Source organism: Oculina patagonica, chromosome 5, assembly GCF_052425735.1.
Source record: "Oculina patagonica isolate OP01 chromosome 5, crgOcupat, whole genome shotgun sequence".
Lineage (NCBI taxonomy): Eukaryota > Metazoa > Cnidaria > Anthozoa > Scleractinia > Oculinidae > Oculina > Oculina patagonica.
Genome location: NC_135762.1, coordinates 29,356,327 through 29,368,857, shown reverse-complemented (window position 1 = coordinate 29,368,857; position 12,531 = coordinate 29,356,327). Strand labels below are relative to the sequence as shown.

Here is a 12,531-nt window from a genome sequence, read left to right as displayed (position 1 = left end):
TTGAAAAATCTTTTTTTTACAAAGCCACGTTTTGAATGGTTTCACTATTTCAGTTCTATTCTTTCTTCAACTGCATCCGAGATGGCGGACTGTGGTTGCCCTAAGAAACAAAACAACAACAACAACAAAACACCTCTTACCTTAATGACCCGGCCTATATCTCCTTCATGCACCTCCTCATATGTTCTACAGCATCGCACCATCATCCCGACCTGTACATTATCTCGCACGTATCTTGCGTATTCATCAGTATTAGAGAAGTCACTGCGTCTCTTGAAGTCTGTGGGTACAGCGATGGCTTCCCCTTCACTCGAGCTGCTGTCTGTATCGCTACTGGAGACTGCATCGCTATCGTCATCGTCCACATCTGAGGAGTCGTCACTAGATGTTAACTCCGGTGGAACGACCTGACGGTCTTCACCCTCAGGAACCTGGTAAGAGGAAATTAATATGTTTTATTATATGGCTACAATAGTACGCGCGCTCTGATTGGCTGCTGAGCGGGCATTTATATAAACTGTATGCTGCGTACAACACACTTATTCCATGAAAGACTATGCACTTATCAAGTGAGTGGGAAATTCGGATGATGTACCGCGATGGGTACCATTTTTGTTATATGAACATTCAACTGGAGGATATTGCTGACAACAATAGACAAAATGAAGGTATCAAAATAATTGAGATTCTTTCTTTGTTTTGTTTGCTTTTTTACAAAAAATAAATAAATACTAGTAAATAAATGGCATTGTCCACGGCATTATCTTTTAGATTGCTTTAAGGCTAATTTATACGCTACGATTACTTCCCTATTTGTCAGCCACGATAAATCGGGAAGCAAATCGGAATATGTGCAGTGCAAGCGCTGCACATGTGTTTTTATAGTTAAAACTTTTATTAATTTATCGTTTGTGAAAGCAAATTGTACTGAAGGGAATAGATTAATTTGTTTGTTTTCAGTTAAAGTACTGCATAAAATTATATATTTTTTGCACCAGTTCTTTTGTAGGTTGCGTTTTCATTCATAAAATCGGGCCCGACACGCAAACTCTGTGAAGCGGTCACAAATTTTTTCCGAATCGGCCACTTTGTCGGATTGGAGTTTCGCGAGCATGGCAGACAAATCGCTCTGACACATCATAGCGTGTAAATTAGCCTTAAAGGACCCCAGTCAGCCTCCGCCATTTTCGATGCCATCGAAATAATGAAAATTGAAACTCTCGTATGTAAACAAAAAACAAAGGAATGGCTGACTAGGGTCCTTGGGGCTTCCTAATGGCAGTTATCAAGTTGTAGACCTCGTCCTACCTCAATATCAGGATGATCAATAAGCCAAGCCACAACTACCTCGGCCCGAGGCTCCTCATCATCCGCCAGCTCTTTCAATGCATACTCCGCTCTACTTCGTGTGAAGCCCATCTCCACAAGCTGCTGAATTAACGGTGGGGTTGGCAGCGGCGGTGGAGTCGGCCTTCGCGTGCGCGCCTTCTTTTTCTGTAGATGTTTAGATTTAGAAGGTTTTTTGCTGCTGGACTGGGGATGAGGCTTTTCTTGCTCGGGCCCATGCCCATTTTCTGGCACGGCCGGAGTGGGAGGCTCGTCTGGACGGCTAGCTTCGTTGGCAAGGAACTGACAAGCGGCAAGAGCAGCGGCCTGACAAAAATTATCATAGTTAGACCTCAGTATTCATATTCACAGCTACAAAAACATTTAGGACGGAATCCGCCAGGCCTAGTTATAATTAGACAAAATTATGTACCAAAATTATTTATATTTTATTACAAACTTCTGTGTAACTGTTTCAAGTATCTTATCAAAAGAAATCATTTCTAACAACACAAACATTAAAAAAAAATTTTTCGAAGTTCCACTGAATCGCTTTATAGACGATTTAACACAATAACTACACGTGAGATTTTACCTATAGTTTACATGGTTCTTGTGAAATTTAAAAATTCAATTTCTCAGGCTCTGTTAAGGAATTGTTGTTGGTGTTATCACATCTACATCTACATCTACATTTATTAAGTTGATAACATCGTTTAAGACATCACATCAACTATAAGAGTACAAAATAACAAAAACAAAATGTACATGTATAAATAAGATATAAAAATACACGGATAATTACTTACATCTTAAGCTTTTAACGCAATAGGATTTAAATTATTCTGGTACTCGATTTTTGTCCATCTAAAATTAATGTTACTCGGTTTTCTGATGGATTCCGTCAAAAAAAAAAAAAACATTTAAAAACTGATACAAACCTCTAACTCTTCCCTGTCAAAAAGCGCCTTGATAGGAGAGGGTTTAATAGCTGAACACATGAGGTGTTGTAAGGAGAATGTACTGCTGCCATCAGAGCTGCTCGCCTGGTGATTCAGGATCTGTCTCAAGTTATCTTGTCTGCTGCAAAGGACACGTGCGGCTTTCAGGAGTCCAAGTGTAATCTGCTGCTGTCTCAGCTGTGATGTGTCCACAACTTCGCCTACACGAGCAAAAACGTTTACACTTTACATTCTGAACTGTAAGAATGCTTAGGTACAAATGTGCAAAATGTTTCTAACGTTTCTACTACGTAAAATGGAGGAATCAACAGCACGCCATAAAAGAACTACTCGATAGCTTTCATTCAAATGGTCATATCATAGGGTTTCATCCACGGACTTAAGTTTGAGTCTTAGAAACGTAAGCACGCTATGTTTTCATACAAATACTTAGGCTAGATTTCGAGTGACGCGTAATTTTTACGTGCGTGAAAAAATTTAGAGGCAATGTATGAACAACATGCGTAAACGTGTACGCAGGTCGTTCATATATTTTCTCTATTTTTTTTTCACGAACGTAAACGCACGTAAAAGAAATTACGCGTCACTGGAAATCCACCTTTAGTAAAACAAAACGTTAACATGGTTATAGAAACGCTGGCCGGGAACAATAGCCCAATTTCGATATTTTAAAATTCAGTCAAAAACAATAGACATCACTACGAGGCTCCGGGGAATAAACCCCACAAACTCTTTAGTTTAGTCCCCGGAGCCTCGTCCTGAGGTCTATTGTTTTAGGCTGAATTTTAATATATCGAAATTGGGCTATTCTCGTGGTTTAATCAGATATATATCAATTTATCTTGAACTCTTTCAAGATAAAACGACTTGAAAAAAAACCTTAACTCTTTTTACATATACACAGTTACTAATTGAAAAGAAAAAGAAATGCAGGGCCAAATAATGCAGCATACGCAAACGAAAATTTTGCACGCCGTGTCAATATTAAAATAATACAAACTGTGCAAACCTCCTGACTTTGGGGAGAGGAGTGGTTTAATAGGTGGACACCTTGAACTCCCCACCCCCTCCTCCCCTGGCACTGCTGGAAGCTGGAAGTTCTCCTGATCCACTTCAACAGTTTTCTTCCCAGTCCCTGCAAGTCTTACGAGTGATGCCCAGATCCCCAGTGCTGCATCCGACATTGGAAGGTTGTCCACGGAAAATGGAACGACTGGTACCTAGAAAGGTAATAACAGATCGAAAGTAGTTCAAATAACTTACACATGTAGTATGAAAAATAAATCCATTGTGCCTAAGAAAATCATTTCCCAGTCTAAATAAGTTTTTAACAGCAGGCATATTTTAAGGTGGTAATTGAAGGCCGGTCCCCCCACAACGATTTTTCGGCCGGATTTGTTCCAAGCAAATGTACACACTGCGACTCGTCGGCCCAATTTTCATTGTCTTCTTTGAATTGCCTGGATGAAAATCGGCCTGATTTCTTAAAGCTGTGGCACTGCAACATCTTTTTTTTTAAATCAGACCGATTTTTAACTGCGCACTCATTTTCCAAACAAATCTGGGCCAAATCGGGCCTACAAATCGTTTCGTGTAAACCGGCCTTTGGCTTTTAAGATTTGACGAAATCCCTAATTTGCTCGTTCATTAAAGTTGATATAGTATAACTTATGGAATTTACCATCTGCATAAAGGTAATAGGTGAGCAAGGAAAGAGCAGCAAAACACCAAAGAGGTTAATAATAACTTAAAAGAATCAAAGATAGCTAACATTGAGAAAGTTTCAGACAGTTAACAAACGATGAACGTGAAAAATTTCGGCAACAATTCTTAAAATGTGACATCTATTCAAGCATTAAACTTGAAAAAAGGGTTCTTACTGGTTTGACTTGTGATATAGAGCATATTTTAGCCTTCTGTTGTCCCTCGCACTGCACGGTTACTTTTCCATTTGGAGCGATTCTACACACTGTTCCTAGTCCCCATTCCTTGTGCTGAACCAGTCCCCCAAGTCTGGGCCTGCTGTCCACGCCACCGATGACCGCTAATACGGCCATCACTGGGCCCTGGTCCATAGGCTCCTGTGAGGTCCCATCTGGTTCCTGCAATGAAGACACGAAACAATAAACCAAATATGGTCTTGCCGCATGAACCAAGAGTACTGGACCTTGCACAATAATCAATACTTTGCGTGCCTTCCATGGAAAGACAATAGTCCAGCACAAGTAAAGTAGCCTTGAAGTAAAGCTTATTGTCTCATAGCGAGTTAAACACCATTTTTTGGTCAGTGCACTTAGCTACAACCAAGCTAGATCTCAGGCAGCCACTCATACTAAAAGGAAACAAATATTTTAAATAAACGTAATGGGCTTAAAAATACCAACTGGCGGAAAGGCAGACCAGTTGGTAATTCACAAGTATGACCGAGGAATTGAGCTCGGGTCTGCTCAGAAACAACTCGGCCAACTTTCGGTTTCAGCGAAGCTTGAACTCGGGACCTCGGCATTTCAAGTCTGGCGCCCTCGTCACTTGTTTATTATTTGACGTCAATTGCAGTATTATGCAAAGAACTATAAAATCAAAGATCAAGTGGATAAAGTGTATGTATAAAGGGCTGGAGAGACCAAACCTGAGTGACTTGTTCTTCTTGAACTGGATTGTCAGTTGTTACCATAGTAACGATACTCTTCAGTTGAGCACTGATGAATTCGTTGACAAGTGGGTTCCAGGCCTCTAAGGAATGAAGCTTCCTTAAAAGTGCGAGAAGCTCCTCGGCCACAGTGCTGCTGTACGTGGCTGATACCGAGGCTGGGATTCTTGGTTTGCGCCTACTTTTACGACTTCTCTCTCCTGAAATACGCAAGTCGAAAATATCAGGAAATGAATGAAGTGAATATTACGCAAGGTGTTACCATCTAAGAATATGCAATTAGTGGCGCTAGCAGTCGACGGAGGGGGGAGAATGGTTCGGGACTTCAAGGTTACTAGTGAGACTTACAAATTAGACTAGTGACATGAGGTTCTTCTTATCCGAACCAGTACAAATGTAATGTAAGAAAGAGGATCGCGTTTTTATGGCTGTCGAAACACCCATACTGTGAATAACAGGGGGGGGGGGGGGGGCGCTGTAAAGGCTAAAATCTCCACTAACTTAAGCCCGGGCAAAACGAGGATGAGAGTTGACTCTCATGAGAGTTTTTGTCAACTCTCTCTACCATCAACTCGGGCCAAACGAGAACGAGAGTCCATCAAACTCTCATCGACTCTCATGAAAAATTTGAGCACGTCAAAGTCGATGAGAGCGCATGTTCCCACTATAGAGTCTATAACGTCCTATATCGAGTGGCTTGCATGTTATGTTACTCAAATTCAGTGACAGGAAAAAATGCAAGAATCTTCACGTTGTAACATACCTGAAGGAGGCTGAATAGGCAGGCTTCCATGACAGGTCATCAAGACTCTACCGAGTAACGAGAATAGTCTAGCCACGACTTCAGACATCCTGGAAGATTCCTTGGTCACATCCCATGATGGTAAAACAGTTCTCAACAAACGCAAGGCCAAGATCTGTAGAATGTGGAAACAAAAAAGTAAGAATGAGGCAATGTGTGTGCGTTTCTACACACTGATTGAGTTTTATACTCAAATCGTAAACCCTCCCGAATGTAAGCCGATGGGTTTATATTTAGTAATAGCTCTCAATGAAAGATGTAACTTCTCCGAGTATAAGCTTCTTGGTAGGGCTTGTTTTGTATTTTACGTAGTTAGAGAATGCTTAGAGCGACTGTAGGACTTGTTTTGGGTTTTTTATGTGGTATTCTTGTATGCACCAAAAACTCTGTCACAGTATCCCGTCCAGATAGATAGATAGATAACGAAGATTACAATCCGAAAATACCCCCTCCCCCCGCCCCGCTCGAAATAAGCTCTCTACGTTGATGGGACTATTTCGAAATCGGACTATAATCGAAATTTCCAATATAATCAAACAGTTAGACTGCTCTGATGATAAAACCAGGTGCTCGTTATATCCGAGTTACGAATCAAATCGGCTCTGGACAAAATCGGATATAGCGAGCTAAATGTTCGGAGCACATCGGACATAAGGAGCTCAATTTTCAGATAACACCGGATAAACCGAGCTAAATCTTTTGACAACATGGATAAAACGAGCCAAATTGCCGTAAAACATCGGGCATAAGGAACCAAATTGTCGGGAACTCAAATCTTCGGAGAACATCGGATAGAAAGGAGCCAATTTTTCGGAACCTAGCAAGTTCCTTTATTCGTGGTTATACGTTACCTGTCGTGGTAAATGGACAGCAGACACTGTGGGTGGTAGTGAGTCGTCATCAGGAAGAGACCCCCGCACCACCCTAAGGAGTAGAGACACCCACTGGGAGGTACTGAGGGAACAACACATGACTGGCGAGACGGCGATACCCCGGATGAATCCTAGCTTGGCCCAGTCTCTGTGCTGCTGGGCCATCACAATGGAGCTGGCTTGACCTTTGAAAATAAAACAAAAATAACAATTATCATAATTGAAACGCCTTATCGAAAGTTAATGGAGGAGGAGCCTTCGAAAAGACCCAAAACAGAGCGAGATGGAGAGCAGTTTCTTTGGATCTATGCTCCACTGGGAGTGTAAAGGAATACGTCAAGTCTTCGACAAGACCTCAATCACTGCGATATTTCAATTACCTCTAAAACACTAGACTCTTCGGGTAACAGCCCTCCATTTTCTCTCATTTTTCTCCGATACGTCGAACGCGCAGAAAGAATAGTGCGAGAACTGGACACCAGCGCAAAACGGGAGCGGGGGGGGGGGAGGGTGGGGTGGCAAGGCGGCTCTCGGGTTATTTTGCGTGGGGGACAGTGAATAGTCTACTATAACATCACCATCTATAAAATGTATTTCGCTATTGTGAATTGCGAAAGAATGAACTGAAATGGTCCAGAAACAGTGTCGAATTGAACTGCAAAAAAGTATTTTTCCTTGAGGTGAAGGTAATGCCTGAACCTTTTTAATATCGAGATAAACTTTTGAAATGAAATGAAAGGTACTCTAACTTTTTAACCACTTAGCCATTTATGTTGCACTTAATAAAGTTTGTACTTTTTTTCTATTGTTACTAGTAGTTGATATGTCTTGTCTGTTTTTTGTACGTGTCAGTGACCAGCACGATAGCATATGCTTCTTTGGTCACTGAGCACAATTTATTTTGGCTCTTATTGTTATATTTGCCTTCTTTTATATTTAATGTATTTTCTGTAAATAGTGTGTAATAGTGTATGATTTTTGTAAATAGTGTGAAGTTAAAAAAAAAATCTGAAATCTTATACTATTTCTGGTTGAATTTTTAGACGTTTCTTTTGCAGAGGATTTTAGTCGGCCTACTTTTGCTAATGATACTAACCACTTGTTCCCGCATCCAAGAGATTGTGCAGGAGACTGCTGACCGTTCTGACACTCTCGATCTGCACGCTGTTGGCATGGAGACCGCAGCCTATCGCCAGGGCTTGTAATAAACACACACATGAGTGGCGAATCAGAGCTGTCGGGTGAATGGACTGGATTTCTGTTTTCTCTTTCTTGGAGTCATCTGGAAAGGAAAATGAAAAAAAAAAATGGTGTTAACGTTTTCTGCTGGCTAAGAAACAAAATCAGCGGAAACGTTTAACATACGCTAGAGCGTGGGACGTTAGGTCAAATGACCATAATTAATAAAAGTAAGACGGAAATTGACAGTTTTTCGGAAACAAGGGCAGACAGAATTAACAACAAAAGGTTGTTTGCCATTTACCAAAAAAATTCCGGAAACGTTGGTCAATATTGCCCAAACAATAAATTTCCAAAAAAATCCCGGAACGTCTTGAAAGGAATATCTAAACGGAAAATGTGCTTACGATTTGTTTTTCTCTACCCTTTCCAGGCCTTTCGCTAGCTTTGACCTGTAAATGCGGCTACGTACTCAGCTCAGTTCAAGACGCTCCGAGTAAATTCTGGTAAATTGAACACGTCAAATCTCAAATCCGTTCAGGATTTTTCCTTACTGTTTGCCAAAACTGTAAACCAACCGGTTTCCCCGTGTTAATAGCAAACAACCACAACGACCAAATTCTGTTCAAATTTTTGTAAAACCCACACATTCTGTGAAACAGACCTCAACAGAAAAACGCATCGAATCGTGTCAGGAGATTTATTTTTTTAAAGTGTGTGGGAATATCAGATGGAGAACAATTTCAGAATACTGAATACGATTATTAATTTATTAACAGCTCTTCTACCTTTCATGTCTTCTTCCTCTTCTTCACTGCTCTCTGGTACAGGAGGCGGCCCCGCTAGCTTTAGGTCATACTTCCCTTCCTTGCCCATGCGGTAGGAGTTGGTGCTGCCAGTGTCCCACTGAATACGCACCCAGCCGTCTTCTCCGAGCTCCCCTATAACGCGGCCCTCACTGGGTGGAGGCCCATCCTGAAGAAAACATGAAAAACAATTCATTTATAGCTTGTTGAGAAAAAAAAAACAACGTCTGCATCGAGGTAAGTGGGCCATACCGCCGGAGCCTTTCCCGGTTTTCCAGCATTAAGCGACTAGGAGTATTTCTACTCCCCCTGGATGGGATGCTAGTCTTGAAATCGCAGGGTTACCCCCAGCATTAATTTGCCGGCACCCAATTATATACCTGGGTGGAGAGAGGCACCGTGAGAGTAAAGTGCCTAGAAACACAACACAACTACCCCAGCCAGGGCTCATACCCTGACCGCTCGATCTGGAATCCAGCGTGTTTAGCATTGTTTCTCCCCACAGGTATAAGTATTTAACACAAATGTGCGGGTAAAGTTATGTACCTGATCGCCCCATTTCCAATCAGGTCCTCGCACCACTCTGGTCCCTATCTTCATTCTCTTGGCCACGTCCGGCCCCGTCATGGGTACGGTGGGGGTTTTCTTGGCAGCCTTGGGCTCATCAATGATTGCAGCCAAAGTGGCGTCTTCCTCTTCAGAGGCTTCACACGGTCCTGCTAAGCGCATGATGGTCTGAGTCAGACCGATTGCGCCTGAATTAAGTATCAGACTCATGTCACTAGCGTTATGTTCTGCTGTCAGGATACCCAGTGTTGCTAGTAGAAATCGTGCCACAGGAAGGGCACCCAGGGACAAGCCGCCGTGAAAATCGTCCGGGGTGGTGTTAGGTCTTGTTTCAGCTCTCTTGAAGGTGTCATCGGCATAGATGATAGCTTCACGCAGTGTGTTGATGGCCCAACTGTTTATTCTTCTGAAAGCTGTTTCCAGGATCACGCGATCGAACGGTGGGATGAGACCGACGTCGGCAGAGCAGTGCGGGACAGCGTTGCTACAAAACAAAGAATTGCATAATCAAATCATCTTACGATTAGTCTTGTTATTAAATGACATTATAGCAAATCCTTGTAAACACAATCGAATAGTTGCCGATTGTTATTATCAAGCCTAATAAAGCGGGGAAAAAGCGCAAATAGTTGAAATTATGCCTAACATGGTTGCCACAGACATAAGTAATTCCCTGACTTTTCCCTGATAAAAAGAAATTTTCATGACCAGATAAATACAAAATGTATAGTAGCAGCCTCCAGCCCCTGCTTCCAAAAATAAGCATTGCTGAGATCACATTGACCTTAAATGTTTCTTCAGCCACATTAGTGTTTTTAATTTCAGTTTTCCCTGACTCCCTTCAAAATGTCAATTTTCCCTGACTTAAAATAAAATTCCCTGCCTTTACCTGTCCTTCAAGATTTTTAGTTTCCCCTGACTATTTTCTGACCTGTGGCAACCCTACGCCTGCTTAAGGACAGTATCTCATATTGTTAGTTTGCACATGCACTGGTGTAGAAAAGGTCGGGTTGATTTTGATCGCGTTGATTTCTTATTAATTTAATACTTACTGCGCTTGTGAGTGAGTAGACAGCAGACCTTGCCAGCCACACAGAATAGAATAGCGAACAGATGGGATGAGGTATTCCTTGGACACAAGAGACAGCAATGTCTCGGCTCCTTCCAATCTGCGTTGACCTCTCTCCATCTGCAGTTAGAAAATAAGCCTCAGCTTAAATTCACTTTTGTCGTGGACTCTCAATTGAATAATCGTACAGCAGCTACATGTATTTGGCCGCTTTGTTATTCCTCTTTTTTTAGGCTCGTTCAACCCATTTCTTTATTACATTTACTCTCTCGACGATTTTAAGACAAAATAGAAGATATATGAAAATGCTATAACGAAGCTGAGGCCCGTTCCTCCACTCTAAAGCCCCGGAAACGTTTCGGGTCCATAAAGCGATTTTTAATTATCTGTATTTTTAAGAACAGAGACGTATAATGGCCTGAAACTTTGTATGAAGGGAACCACTGTTCATACTACTTTTGCTATGGCTTTCTGGGTGAGAAAACTTTTCGGGACTTTCGAGAAACGGGCCGCTGGACAGTAGAGAACATGTTCAGCTAGCACAATTTGTATTCATTTGGATGTCACAAGTTGAGAACTCGTAAAGAAGTGGCCATGGCTAATAATGACTAACCTGCCTGTGAAGACATTTTCTCAGTTTTTCCACATCAACTGGCTCGTCATGTAAAATAAACTCCTTGATGTGATTCATTAACAATGTCTCCGCTGACGAACCAATCATTCGCTCACGAAGCCACTTAACCTTTCGTGCACTGGTTAGGGACACATTCAAAGCTATGTGGTCAACCTGTGAAATCAATAACAACATTGAAATTAGTCCTGGCAAACGCAGAAGGCTGTATTTTATTTTACTTTTCTTTCCAAGGCCAATCGTTTGGAATGCTTCCCTAAAGGTGGCCCACAATAAGTATCCGCTAACTTCGTTACGTTGTTTAAAAGTGATATGCTTCACAACAAAATAGTGCTCAAGGTTGTAGATGTACGCTACGTACATCTAATGGTTTAATGGGACACTGTTATCGATTTAAGCTCAATTTTCAGATGATTACTTACGTAATAACAAAGACAAGTAACAACGAAGTAGTCAATGATAAAAAGATAACGACATAGAATTGCATTGGCTTAATACTAAACGCTTTGAATTCAGCTTTGGCTCAAAATCCTAAAATAAACCGAGCGGCTTTTATTCTTTCCTCGAGAAATAAATCGTTTTGTCGAAACCCTTTTGAAGTCATGGATATTCGAGACCGCCTTGTTTCTCGATCCTTGAGGCTTCATACTCGAGACTCGAGATTCGAACTTCGAGATGCAAGGATCGAGTCGAGACTGACAACTTTCATTTGAGAGTACTGTATTTTGGTCAGTGTCGGCGTTTAGTTATACAATTATAAAAGAAGAAACAAAATGGGCTAGCTGCAATGCTCCTCTAAACCAATACCTTTTTTTTGGTCTTTTGTTCCACATTTTCTTTCTCCTTCAAAGCCTTCTCTTCTGAATGATCCGCATCTAGATGTACAGCATCTCCTTCTTCCCTCACTGCAGGCTTCTCTTCCCCTTCAGATTTCTTTTTCTCTTTGATCATTTGCTGCACAATCCTGGCCCACCGAGGGCGCGTGTTCCGTATCCTAAGACGGGACAGTGTGGACACCTCGCTGGACATCGCTGGATGAAGGTCTGTGAACAAGAATTGACATCTTTCCAGGGCTGGAGAGCAGACTTCTTCATAGGACCGAGATGATTCTTGTCGTGCCTGTAAAAGAACAATATTAACAGTCATAAGCCACCAAGTTTATAACATGCGATCAGGCGTTCTTATTTCTGCAGCGGGAGGAAAGAGAGAAAAAAAATAACGTCTGATACAGTTGTTTGATGAGTCGTCTGTAAAAAGTCCAGAATCTGGACTTTTTTTCTGATTGTTCATGAAACAAAACACAACATTAACAACAAAAGATAACATTCTCTTTCCTCCCGCCTGATCGCAGGTTAGCAAGTTCAAAACAATTATACGCAGAGTTTGGGATACCTAGTAAAATGTTTATCAAGGATTTTGACAGTCTTATTTCACCAAAAACACCTTAGCGTTTCTTTAAATCGAAAAGGTAATTTTATCAAACACTCGAGACAGTGTTTCATCATCGCCATGTATTTTCAGATCTCTATTTTCGGTGTTTGAAAACATTATAAAAACGGTCTCGTGTTTGTGCATTAAAAAAAATGACAAGCGGGTAATCTCAATAAAGAACATCATCCATTGCAACTTTTGATCTGATGCAGCTACAGATGCTCGGAACAAACATT

General features: G+C 41.4%; 1 protein-coding gene across 1 annotated transcript in view; it reads right to left on the bottom strand.

The window, feature by feature from the left end:
- LOC144654267 (E3 ubiquitin-protein ligase HERC2-like) overlaps positions 1-12,531 on the bottom strand; it is a 62,541-nt gene that overhangs the window by 31,415 nt on the left and 18,595 nt on the right. The window contains exons 20-33 of the mRNA XM_078514349.1: positions 11,672-11,983; positions 10,847-11,020; positions 10,217-10,353; positions 9,144-9,648; positions 8,580-8,766; positions 7,709-7,894; positions 6,592-6,797; positions 5,702-5,855; positions 4,918-5,138; positions 4,169-4,390; positions 3,298-3,508; positions 2,268-2,488; positions 1,309-1,653; positions 141-431 (exon numbers count right to left, since the gene is read on the bottom strand). Coding sequence (XP_078370475.1) covers positions 141-431; positions 1,309-1,653; positions 2,268-2,488; positions 3,298-3,508; positions 4,169-4,390; positions 4,918-5,138; positions 5,702-5,855; positions 6,592-6,797; positions 7,709-7,894; positions 8,580-8,766; positions 9,144-9,648; positions 10,217-10,353; positions 10,847-11,020; positions 11,672-11,983 — 3,372 coding nt within the window. The remainder of the gene's footprint in view (positions 1-140; positions 432-1,308; positions 1,654-2,267; positions 2,489-3,297; positions 3,509-4,168; positions 4,391-4,917; positions 5,139-5,701; positions 5,856-6,591; positions 6,798-7,708; positions 7,895-8,579; positions 8,767-9,143; positions 9,649-10,216; positions 10,354-10,846; positions 11,021-11,671; positions 11,984-12,531) is intronic.